Source organism: Pelobates fuscus, chromosome 2 (genome assembly GCF_036172605.1).
Source record: "Pelobates fuscus isolate aPelFus1 chromosome 2, aPelFus1.pri, whole genome shotgun sequence".
Classification (NCBI taxonomy): domain Eukaryota; kingdom Metazoa; phylum Chordata; class Amphibia; order Anura; family Pelobatidae; genus Pelobates; species Pelobates fuscus.
In genome coordinates this window covers 371,596,210-371,609,558 of record NC_086318.1, presented here as the reverse complement: position 1 = coordinate 371,609,558, position 13,349 = coordinate 371,596,210, and the positions used below count along the sequence as shown (strand labels likewise).

The following is a 13,349-nucleotide window of genomic DNA, read 5'->3' as shown; positions in this document are numbered from 1 at the left end:
GAAATTCCGCCAGTCTATCTGTCGCATTCGTTCGTGTGCAATCCAAAATTACCTTGCTTGGTTTTTTTTTGTGTTCTTTGGATGTACTATTCAACAAAGAAAACAAAACAGGCTTTAATAAACTAGGCCTATTGTGACCCAGTTTGCAGCTGTTTGCCTATTGTGCTTCTTGGGTACATGACTGAAGAACAAGTGACTGGGGCAAGACTGCATTGAATAGATTCTATAATTGGCACCTTGCCTGTAAAATACAGACGTTCCATCTAACCCCTTCATTCCTGAAACCTAATTTCTAATGTGATGGGTTAATCTAGTGCAAGAATTACAATATAAAATGCCAGACGTGCATTTTCACAGTAGCCATTTTTACTATAATTTGATAACAATTAATTGTTAACATGGATAGTATCCTAATCTGAACATGCAAATATTTAATACCAATAAACATGTTATCATTCACTGAATGACATGTTATGGACCTAAAAGACATATCAGATAACAGTGAAGGTGCTAAACTATCTTCCAAGTCAATAATTGCTTAGAAAATATAACCATCAAGCTTCCACGGCATGTGAGTCTCTGCGTCACAGCCTACGTCCGTGTGAATTGATGCCTTTTGAATATTTCAAGCATTGCTGGTTGGGTAGTCTTGAATCAAGCACATAGGACTTTGAACATTTTACATCTACTACATGTTGGTGGCTATTAGTGTACAGAAATATATTTTGTATGAATACCAAGGATTGGGATAGGTTTCAGTTCAGTAAAGTTGTCTATTAAGTACCCTGTATTTTTGGACACTGTCTGGAACTTGATTCACATGCGATTTTTTTTATGCAATATTCACTTTGTTATTCAGAATGCTCAAAATATAAGGCATTTTTGTTATCTCCTAATAATGGGGTGCTGGAAGAAAGTATAAATACACAAATGTACTATGGTTATTTTTGCATGATTTGTAAACACAGGTATGTGGTTTATCGTTTGCAGGTCATTTTGGGAAATACAAAAAAGATGTTCTAAGTTGTTTGAACAAAATCGTATGAACCAGTTGTAAACAGTGTTTTTTTTTCTGATGATGATAGTCTGACAGCTCTCAGCTTTTCCCTTTAGTCTGCCTGCTTGGCCTATGTACAGACAGCAAGACTAATGCAGATAGCATTGGGTTTGCAACCTGCAGTGCCTAGTTAGGTAAAGATTGCTGCTATCAGGTGGTGACTGGCTAATGGGGAGTTCTGGTAGGTTCAAATGTGAATTCCTTTCATATAATTTTTGCCTTGATAAAGTACTGCATTGAGCACAAAACTCATCAATCTTCAGAGAGCTAGATCCATTATCTGCACTCTGTAAGGGCAATTTGCCATTTAGCTCTATGCCCATTTCCTATATATGCACTTATGTTTGAATATATATATATATATATTAGAGAAAAAAATTAAACTACTGGCTCTTTTAAAAAGTGCTGGATGTGGAAACATTTTGCTTTCTAAAAAAACTTTGAATTTGTCACAAGACACCTATCAACTTATATTGTTTTAATAAGAGACTGGACTTTCCTTTGGAGTTTGTAACATTTTAATCCACCTCTTCGTATACAATGAATGTGCTCGCAACGTGTGATCACTTTGAAGCTGCTTAATTGGTACTGGCCATTCCCTGAGTTATTTAACGTTACTTTGCTAGCTTAAAGGGACACTATAGGCACATAGACCACTTCATCTCATTGAAGTTGTCTGGGTGCAGTGTCCCTATCCCCTTAACATTTAGCAGTTTATTTATTTTTTATTCTTTATTTTATTTGCGCATGAAATGACAGCAAGCATGCAGAGCCACGACAGCTGCTGCAAGCAGTTTCATAGCATTACATATCGTGACCGGTTAAACAGCGCAGTTTTTTTTTTTTTTCGTGAAGATAACAAGCTATAAGACATTCATGGTTAAATGTGTGCATGTCAAGATTGTTCTCGACATAATGTTACAGTGAGGTGTTTACAGATATGCAGGTTCTCGCTTGGGTGATAACATATGCTGCAATATGCTGCATTGTGGTTGCCATGTGTTGGTTTGTGCTTTGCTAGTGTGGCAGCATTACCTATGTGAGTATGGGGCTTAAGCAGTGCAGTAGCCGGTCTATGAGTGATATAATTAACTCTGGTTTGCAACGCTAATGACTTAGACAGGCTAGAGCTATTAAAACATAAAATGACATTCAAGCAGTTTAACTAAATCAAAAGATCACGCCGATCAGTTTGGTAGATCAATATAGAGAAGCTTCAAACATGCATGGATTTTCCCACCCCAGGTTAACCCCCCGTCAGCCAGATGAGAGTCAGTGTCTGTGTGCCGTGAGGCTTGCCTCTGAAGTGTAGTGACTGCAGAGAGACTCAGGCTTGGGAACAGCCATATTAGGTGCAGTCCAGGCAAGTGGCAGAATGATAGTTCTCGTATGGTGTACTTGTGGTTTGGTACAGTGTCTGCCTCGGGTGGGAGTTAGATCCCTGCAGTCGTTTTGTTGGTGGCTTCGCAGCTGCGGGTTATCGGTAAGTGTAAGTCTGCTCTGAGAGGATCAGTGTACAGGAGTTCGTCGCAGGTGCCATGTCTCTCACTTTGAGGGTCCTCTCTTCGCGTGCATGTGGATGTGCTTGAGTGGTAGGTCTCCGGTGTCGGTCTCTGCTGACCGCTTGTGCTGCTGTTTGCATGGGTGTGACGTGGTCCTGGTTTCTCCGCCACCGTTCAGCTTGACCCGGAGTGGGCCTTGGCAGGTACATGTCGGTTTCCACGTGTCTCATGTTAGTTTGCTGCCAGTGTAGGGCGGGTACGTCTGTCTTTCCGCTGACTTGGGGACTCGGCTTGTGGTCTCCGCCATTTTGGCTGCGGCCTCTGAGTTCTGGGGCGTCGTCACAGCCTGGAGTGCTAGTATTTCTGGCTGCTGGCGGGCCCAGGGTGGGGACCGGGATCACCCCCACCGGTCCGGGGCTGGGGGGAGGGCAGACCCCCCTAGTCCTGTGTGCCGCTCACACCACTGGTGGGCAGGATAGCAGGGTAGCGGCCGTCTACCTCACTAGCCCCTCCGAGGGACTAAAACTCTGCAGCAAGCCTCTCCTCAGGACCAGGGTGTCCGCTTACACAGGGTCGCCTTTGCCAGTCGTTTAATGGTCATTAAATCTGTTTTTCGCTTAAAAATTGGGCTAAGATGCAGGAGCTGTTTTTTTATGCGACCTGCCAGCATGGCGGTCGGCCCCGCCCCCCCCAACATTTAGCAGTTTTAAAGAAACCGCAATGTTTTAATTGCAGGGGAAAAGACTGCCACTAGTGACTATCTACCTGAGGACATCCGGTGTCTTGCAAAACCATCTTGATTCAATGCTTTCCTATGGGGAAGGCCTAATGTGCGCCTGGCACTCGCCGCACATGTATTAGGTTCTCCATAGCGATGATGTTGAAGGAGGCGGAGATGGAGCCAGTGCCAAGGGGCAGATGAAATTTAATGTTGAAAAATGCAAAGTTATGCACTTCGGCGTAAAGAATACACAAGCAACGTATACCCTTAATGGAAGCGAATTAGGGATAAAAACACACGAAAAGGACTTGGGAATTGTTATAGACAACAAACTATGCAACAATGTGCAATGTCAATCAGCAGTGGCCAAGGCCAGTAAGGTATTGTCATGCATGAAAAAGGGCATTCATTCTCGGGACGAGAATATCATTTTGCCTCTCTATAAATCACTGGTAAGACCACATATTGAATATGCTGTGCAATTTTGGGCACCTGTTCTAAAGAAGGATATCATGGCACTAGAAAAAGTGCAGAGGCGGGCTACAAAATTAATAAAAGGAATGGAACATATCAGCTATGAAGAAAGGTTAACAAATTTAAACCTATTTAGTTTAGAAAAACGTCGCCTGAGAGGGGATATGATAACATTATACAAATATATTCGGGGCCAATACAAACCATTGTGTGGAAATCTATTCACAAACCGGACTTTACATAGGACACGAGGCCATGCGTTTAGACTGGAAGAAAGAAGATTTCGTCTAAGGCAAAGGAAAGGTTTTTTTACTGTAAGAACAATCAGGATGTGGAATTCTCTGCCTGAAGAAGTGGTTTTATCAGAGTCCATACAGATGTTCAAACAGCTACTAGATGCATACTTGCAAAGACAGAATATTCAAGGATATAATCTTTCAATGTAGGGTAATAACTGCTTGATTCAAGGATAAATCTGACTGCCATTCTGGGGTCAATAAGGATTTTTTTGTCCTAGCTTGTTGCAAAATTGTGCTTCAAACTGGGTTTTTTTTTTTTTTTTTTTTTCTCTTTTGGATCAACAGCAAAAAACAGGTGTGAGGAAGGCTGAACTTGATGGACGCAAGTCTCTTTTCAGCTATCTAACTATGTAACTATGTAACTTCGCCGCTGGAATCAGGTAAATGGTTTAAGGGTTTTAAACCATTTCATTGAAACATGGGGGCAGAGGGACACTATAGTGTTAGGAATACAGCTTTGCTTTGGACGGATTGATTTGTTCGCGTGAGGGGAAAAGTAATTTGATTTGGTCGAACCACTTGAAACTAATTTTTGCCCAAGACCAGTAGGCACCTTTCAGTATTCCTAGATGTAGTCATACCTTTCTCAGCTCCTGGATCCTCCTTCGGATGAAGAACGTCATCAGGGTGTGGTTTACACAGTCCATGAAAAGGCCCCAGGTCAAAGCATTCCTGAAGCAGTTTGACATTCACTTCGGAACAAATGCTCATGAAGCCTACAGCAGTGCCTTTGTCCTGGCAGAGAAAATATGGAAAAAGTATAACTTCTATTCCTTCTGTTGCATATAAGTAAAAAAGAATATAAAAAAAAAGTCATAATGCAATATACAGTATAAACATATATATATTTCTTAGTTTTGGTTTTTAGGGCTTTTTTAATTTAGTAAATTAAGGTTATAAGAACACAATATTTTATTTCAATTTGAATATTCATTTGAAGTAGTTTTTGTTATCTTTGAAATTGTAGAAGTAAAAGAGGCTAAGCTTTCAAACTATTACAAAGTTCTTAACAAAGAATGTTCGGTAAATAGAATGGTCACTTGAACTAAAATCAACTTTATATTAAATAAAATAGAGAGCTCACTGAAAAAGAATGATCACTTAAATAAAATGCTTACACTGACATAGGCCTCCATTTAATAAGCTTTCAAAATTATTATTTTTTTTATTTTTATTATTATTATACTGTTGGAAAAAAATAAAAATGATTTATCTACAAAAATTCTCATAGACTTTAAGGGGGACTTTTGTATAGAAATCTCTTGGAAACTTTTCCAAGTAATGAATCATTGGAAAGCTTATTAAATCAGGGCCATAATGCTCACTAAAATAAAATGTTCACTGTAACAGAATGTTCACCGACACGGAATACTGACTGTTACAGTACAATCACTGGAATAAAATGCACACTGTAACATTATGTGCACTGACATATTTATTTATAAATTATTTTACCAGGTAGAATGCGAAATTGGAATTTCTCTCGTTTTAAATTATGCCCTGGGTCCACAAACATTGTATTTTTACAATATGGTACAATAGAAATACAAAATAATATTAAGCTACAAATTTAACACAAAACACGCAGATAACAGATAAGAAAAATAATCAACCCCAGATTACAGGTGCATTCTATATAGAGGTATAGTAAAAGAGAACTCTTAAAGGATTATAGACTGGGAGAGGATTTGATGGAGTCCGTGAAGTTACTCCATAATTGCGGTGCTCTGTAGGAGAATGAGGATCGAGCCACTTTATTTTTGAATTGCGGTGTGCTAAATAAAGTGCTGGTACTGGATCGGAGGTTATAGGAGGTGGGAACAGCTAAGAAGAACATTCTACTCAGGTAGGGTGGGAGGTTCCTAGAAAAGCTCTTAAAACCAAGGCTGGAGAGGTAAAGGGTTACATCTGGATTCCAGCAATAGCCAGTTTGGCTTTTTTAACATGGCACAGTGGTTGGTCATGTATTTACATTGTAACACAAAGCGACAGAAAGAGTAACACAGTGTAGTAAGTAAGGATTTGCTGTACTATCTGTTACTTACAGGGCTTAGGCAGGATTTCTGTCTGTACAGGGCACCTAGTTTTGGATAAAGTTTTGAAGAGAGTTTTTCAATGTGGAGGCCAAAAGATATGTTAGGGTCTAGCCACACACCTTGATAATGGACTGCGGTCAGTGTGCTATTTGATTTTGTTTTGTTGCAAAGGTGGAAAGTTTGTTATTTGTGACCCTTTTTTCTAGCTCCTACCCTGTGACTATGGACCCTGCAACTTACCTGGCTAAAATACTTTAAAAGACTCTGTTCATGTGAAGTATGTACTTTTGTACTCCAGACAGAGAGACTGATCGTTAGCACTAATTCTCTAGAACTGTTTTGGGCATGGAACCATGTGCACGGTCGGTCAAAAATAAAGGACTTCCAGGAAATTCTTGAACCTCTGAACTGATCTGGGTGATTTTTGGATATGTTGGTCACACCCAGATCAGGGCTATCAGGGGATGTAACATTTGTGGGTTTTTCTGTATTTTTAGGGTACTTTTGGGGTGTTTTAAAAAAGTATGTTTTTTCTGTTCTTGGCGATAACTGGATTAGAATTATCTCCCAAGCAGGGAGGAGGGATTGTGTGTTTGTTATGGGAGTGTCGGGCATTTAATCACTGTTCTTATTGGTCTGTGTCTTTGTGTTGGAGTCCCCAACAAGGTCCATGTGGGCGTACCCCTTGCATGGGGATTGTCATAAAAGGCCAAGTGTGGCTCCCATTAAAGAGAGATTAGTTTACCCCTTCATGAAGTCTTGGCTCATGTTTGGGGGATTGGAGAACTACACTCTGGGGATTGCTATAGCACAATACTCCCCTGAGTATAATCACAAGCTCTTATAAGAGCTGTTCCTGCTACGCTCTCTGGACTAGGAGAGGTCTACCCACTGGAAGCTGGATCCTGGTCTAGGGTCAAGGGTGGGTAGAGGACGGCGAGACCTCAACCAAGCTGCAGCTGGTTCGTGGGGTTTACGGTGGTTATGGTGTTCCAGTGCAGTGCTTATGGTACTCGCAAGTACTAGGAAGCAGCGATTGACAGAGGTACCCGGCCGGGTTGCCAGGCGGTCCGTCACAATGATTTTTTCAGAAATTACTTAGGTTTGATATGCTATTATTCAAATTTGAAAACATTTTTTTTTGACATTTTTGTTTGTTTAGGGCGTGCATTTCGCCATTGTCTGTAGGCACAGTGATCATTCACAGAGCCAGTCCTCTTGAACTTTGACCACAATGAATCTCTAAAATATAAATAGAATGCAATGAAACAAACTGCACACTGAAATAGAATGTTTACTGACACAGAATGCTCACTAAAATACAATGCTCATTGAAATAGAAGTCTCACTAACACAGAATGCAGACTGAAATATAATGCTAACGGTAATAGAAAGTTTATTGAAATAGAATGCTCACTAAAACAGAATGCAAACTGAAATATAATGCTAACGGTAATAGGAAGTTTATTGAAATAGAATGCTAACTAAAACAGAATGCAGACTGAAATATAATGCTAACGGTAATAGGAAGTTTATTGAAATAGAATGCTAACTAAAACAGAATGCAGACTGAAATATAATGCTAACGGTAATAGAAAGTTTCTTGAAATAAAATGCTCACTAAAACAGAATGCTCAAAAAAAACAAATGCACATTGAAATAGAACGGTCATTGCAACAGAATGTTCACTGAAATAAAAGTAACAGAATGTCCATTTGAATAGACAGCCCATTGAAAATAGAATGTTTGGAATTATGATAATGTTGCAGATAACCCAGCTGTAGAAATTATTGTGGGGCCAATATCCCAGTACCATACTCCACCAAAACATATTATTCCAACAGCAAGTTATTAATGCTTCACATCATACTAGATACAACTACGCAAATAACACTCGTTCGTGGTTCCTTAAACTTGTCTAAAGCGAACCCTAAACACAGCAAAAATTGTGTTCCCATTATGAAAATATACATTCATTTAGGCAGATGATTCACTACGAAATAAGCCATGCTCACACAGCTGTTCTGCAAAGACAGCAAGAGTAACATCCAAAACAAACACAATCATTCGCTCTCTCAAAGAGCAAGTGACTGATTTTGTCCTGATTGAGAACGTGAACAAAAGCTGAGGCATCGCAGTTGTCTGGCTGCTCACTAATTTTGGGCCAACACTCAGTAGAGGCTGATTAACCAATCCATCTACCATATGTGCTAGGAGGACTTGCCAGCTTTATTCTCGGCAGGGAAAATTGGCGTCAGCCTTGGCTCGTATGGAGTCGTCTATCCAACAGACAACAGTTCTGGTGAGGATCTACAATGATCGCCTGAAATGTCTCTCTGCCTATGCCAAAGCTGGAAGCTTATGACAAGAATATATTATTTAGTTTGTTGCTGTTTACAGTATGCGATCGCACTAATAGCTCATTGTCAGTTATAATTAGTTTTAAAACAACACGCAAAAGCACATATGGCTACGTAAGTCATACACTGCAAGTAAAACAAACAACAGACAACAGAATACAGAGAACCCATGGCAGTGCTGACATAACCTTATCATAGAATACAATGCAGTACTTTATTTAAACACATTTTGCCTAGTGCAATGCTTTCATGACATTGTATTATTTACTATGGGTCACTAGACTGGTTTTGCATTACAGGAGGCCATTTCAGTTACAAACTACATTTTAGCCAGAGCGCCACCTCCATTTCATTCTTAAAGTAGACGGACCATAGGATCATTGAAAATCTCAGATTCCATGCCATACTGAAACAGTACACCTTAACTGGAAGTCCTATATTGACTTTCTGTTAAACCAAACATGTCTCATTGCAGTCGCAGTGGGAGAAAAAAAGGAATTGGCGCATACCCGGAACATGCTTTTCTTAGTGCTGCCGTAAAGACCAAAATATATAGAAAATACAAATTAAGGAACAGCGCACACACACACCACATGTTTAAATTTTCCAAGGCTACATAAAAATCCTGTATCATTGCAAACAAATCGGTGTATTCAATTACACCATATGGCGATATAGGGTTAAGCCCACCACTACATAACAGTCAACCAATATTGGTGGGTCATACACTAATTTTAACATCGGAGATAGACATGCTAACTGCAATACTTACTCAAAGTACTGCAAAGTACTTACTCAACACACCCCAAACCTATGCTTTCCTGTGGTCACCTTCAAAGGGGCACCTATAATGGAGTGGTGGGTGTTCAACCCAAAAGGAATCTGGTCTGATTCCAAATATTAACAAAATGGGAATAGGGGGCACACCCAGGAATGAGAGATGGCAGCTTGTTGGCACGAATCTTGCAGTTGGTATAATAATGCTGATTAGTACTATTCACCTAACATAAATTAAGAGTCTGTATGCAGCAACTTGGTTTTGGTACACATGTGATAACTCCAGAAGAAACAACTGAGCACCCAGCACTTTGTTACAATAATTGTCTTAGTTTTACTTCATAAAGCAATGATTTGGCCCTGCTGTGAGGTGGCACTAATAAAATGGTTGCATTACACTGGAAAGAGGAGTGCTGTATGTTCTTTGCTGTGTCCTAACATACTTTAAGCAAGGACCTCACCTGAACTATCTTACTTAAAATTACATCAGTTTGCATAAATCACAGCAACTACAAACCCATATGCCCACCCTTCCCTTCAAGGAGCAAGATTTGCTACCCATATCTACAAACAATATATAAATATATATATATAAACCGGTATATATACTTATAGTATAAGATATATCTGCGTTATTTAACAGACTCTGTCTATCTATAAATGCAAGTGCAAAAAAAACAACACAAAAACAAATGGACCTTTTGTACACTGCTCATTCTATGTGCTTGCACAGTGGGTTTCATTTTTTTTTTTTTATTGTTTAATGCTTATTGAGTGTCATATTATTGAGCAGTACATAAATGATATCAATAAAGAACAAATACTTAATAAAAGCGTCAGTTAGCCAACCAAAAGTCTGTTACGGTCCAGGAAGATCCTCTAGTGTCTGTCTGATTGACAGGCACTAGAGGCAGTCTTAGTCCTGCAATGTAATTATTGCAGTTACTCAAAAACTGCAATGATTTACATTGCAGGGCTAAGAGGGACTGGAACACTGCACCCAGACCACTTCAATGAGATAACGAGGTCTGGGTGACTATAGTGTTCCTTTAACTTCTGCAGAACTGATGGGGAGCTGATGGACCTGGCCAGAAGATGCCGTGAGCGTTGCCGAATAGCACTATGGCAGACAGAGGCAGGGGAGAGCGCTGGTGCATGGACGTTGGGCAGACTGAGCACACCAAAAGTAAGGATTAAGACCCTGACAGACAGCACTAACACCTAGTGTTGAGCAAGTGAGTGTCCAGGCCCCAATAGTTTATGCAAGCAAGAGTTTGGAAGCAACAGAGATCATATGGACTGGAGAGGCAAATAGAGCAGAGCAGTAAGTGAACAGGGACTAGCTAGCTGGGCCTACTCTAGGCTACTGGAAAAACTGCTTCGAATTGAGACAATTCACTGCATGGCAACTATGCTGGGAATGTTCAAGTCAATCAGACATCTAAGTTGGACAGCTCTAGCCAGGCTAAGGTAGGGGATGCTACCGTTCAATAGAAATTTATAGGGATGCTTATTAAGAGTATGTTAATTTGAAAAATAGAGTAACAGTAGGAGGACCTTGAATGACCTTGTCATTATTTCATTATGATGAGCACTGGCTTCATTTGACAACTTTAGTAAGCTACTCACAATGGTACATATGCTGTATCCACTAAACAGAGAGTTGCAGTTAGTCAACTTCAAATCAGTGAAGTTTCATGTACACTACTGGTTGCTTGTTTGACATTCAAAGTTTGTTGAAATATATAATAAAACACACGACATCATGAAAATAACAAGAACAGATAAAAGCAACCATAGCAATAGGAATACAATCAGTATAGAGTATACTTACTTCGCATCAATAGTAAAAAAATAAAAATACAGAGTATAACACGGTATTGGTATGCGAATCAACTAAGCTAAACAATTAAATACCAGCTTTAAAAATTAGCTAGATGATCCATTTTTAAATTTTCAATCTAAATTAATGTTGAAAAAAATACTGAAAAAAATAATATTAAAAATCATTCAGACTTCACCAATTGTGTTGCATTGGGAAAGCAACAACTTATTGCGGATAGTTACCTGGAGCCTGGATGACTATGATGTGCCTTTTCCAACTAATGTGGACCCAGTAAAATAGCAAGAGAATGTCATTTCAGATCCTGACCAATGGATTACAACCCACTGATCTAGACACTTCAAAACCATTTTCTGGATGTACCCTTAGATTATATGGTAATTTGGCAAGGACAAATAAAATCAATTAATTTGCATATAAAAAAAAAAATGATTTACCGAGGAATATTAAATGTTTGTTGCTCATCAATCTATCACTCCAACAATAAGTTCATAAAAAAATAAAAAAATAAAAGACAGACAAACTCAAATACATAGCCAATAAATGAAAATTATGAGTGGCATATTTGTAATTACTATCAATACAGTGCCAAGTCATCACAGACACCTAGCTGAATGAGCCTAGGGCTTTTAAAGCATCGAATGACTTAGGATTGCTGAGTTATTATGTTTTTTTGAAGTTAAATTTCCCTCTGTACGTGGTTATTTTTAAAAAAAAGCACACTTAGTTCACAAATTGCATTTTGGAGGAAAACAATTGTAGCTGAACAAGTTCACTGAGTTTCCACTAAAAGCAAGGCAAACTAACCTCACAAATAATAACATGGTTCTCTTCATTTTGGGCCTCGATCAACTCTGCCACAAAGTATTCTCCGTATATGGCTTTCAGACTGTCATTATGCTGTGCAAAAATTGGCACAAGGTCATCATTATCTTCAACTCTGAAAGCAAAAGAGCATTTTAATTCGGTTTAATCCCGGTTTCTTTTACAATGCACCTTCTGTATAATAATTAGGCATATTTCCTAATCAAGTTATTACGTATTTTTTTTCCCGAATATATTCACAAAATATGATGAGCAGAGATGACCGTAAATTCAGGGTTATTTAACTAAGGGATAAATTGTGAAAAATTCAAAGGGATTTCCAAATTTGTATTTTTGTGAATAATCCAGATAGATTGCAAGGTTTGCAGAACCACAGAACATCACTGTGCTAAGTTCAAAGCAGATATTTTTAGGATATTTCTGTAAAAAACACACAGAAAAGTTGTTTTGTAGAGATAGATCACAAGAATCTTCTTTGGTGCAGTTAGAGTCCCTTACAGAGTTGTTCCGTAAGTGAGATTTGTCAGAATTTCAAACTGAATTCAAAATAGATTTTAAATTTAAGAGCAAAATAGCCAAACAGGAAACTTAATTGTTTTGGATAATTTTTCTAATTTGGCTATTTTGATCCAAATTTTGAAATTCACATTGAATTTACTCTGAATTCCAATCAACCTTCCCTTTTTGTAAATTATCTTGTTAGTAACTTCTGGCAATTGTGAGGAATAAAGTAAACAGTATTGTCGTGAGACAGTTTGTGCTTTTTTTTATTTTTTTTATAGCGTTTATAGAGTATAGCGAAGAAAGGATTAAATTAATTAATTATTTTTCTTGCCTTTAAATAATGTGCTTTTTTTTCTATATACATTTATTCTTTTGAGACGTATTGTTTTATTGCTGACTCAAAAGATACTGAGTAATCTTTGTTCTTAACAAGCACAACAAAAACAAAGAAAAAAAAAAAGCAATGCTTGTTATCAGTGGCACAGAGAGACAGTTTAAATGTGTTAATATGTACCGTATATACTAGAGTATAAGACGAGTTTTTCAGCACATTTTTTGTGCTGAAAACCCCCCACTTGTCTTATATTCGAGTGAGTGTCTGTATTATGGCAACTTACATTGCCATAATACAGACAAGGACCGCCGGGCTCATTACAAGCCCGGCCGTCCTGTTGGGGATTGGCAGCGAGCTGTAACTTACCTTTCCTGCAGCTCCTGTCAGCTCCCTTCTCTCTCCTCCGGTCCGGTCAGCTCCCCTGTCAGCTCCACTGCAAGTCTCGCGAGAGCCGCGGGGTCAGAGCTCCGCACGGCAGTCCATTGCGAGACTTACAGTGGAGGGTGAAGGGAGCTGACCGGAGGAGAGAGAAGGGAGCTGACAGGAGCTGCAGGAAAGGTAAGTAAACGCTTCCTGCCAGCCCCCTCCTACACAGTGCACACCACTGTACCACCAGG

At 39.1% G+C, this 13,349-nt stretch overlaps 1 protein-coding gene across 1 annotated transcript in view; it reads right to left on the bottom strand.

The window, feature by feature from the left end:
• CFAP61 (cilia and flagella associated protein 61) overlaps positions 1-13,349 on the bottom strand; it is a 232,240-nt gene that overhangs the window by 199,324 nt on the left and 19,567 nt on the right. The window contains exons 6-7 of the mRNA XM_063443717.1: positions 11,877-12,009; positions 4,635-4,788 (exon numbers count right to left, since the gene is read on the bottom strand). Of these exons, the coding sequence (XP_063299787.1) occupies positions 4,635-4,788; positions 11,877-12,009 (287 nt within the window). The remainder of the gene's footprint in view (positions 1-4,634; positions 4,789-11,876; positions 12,010-13,349) is intronic.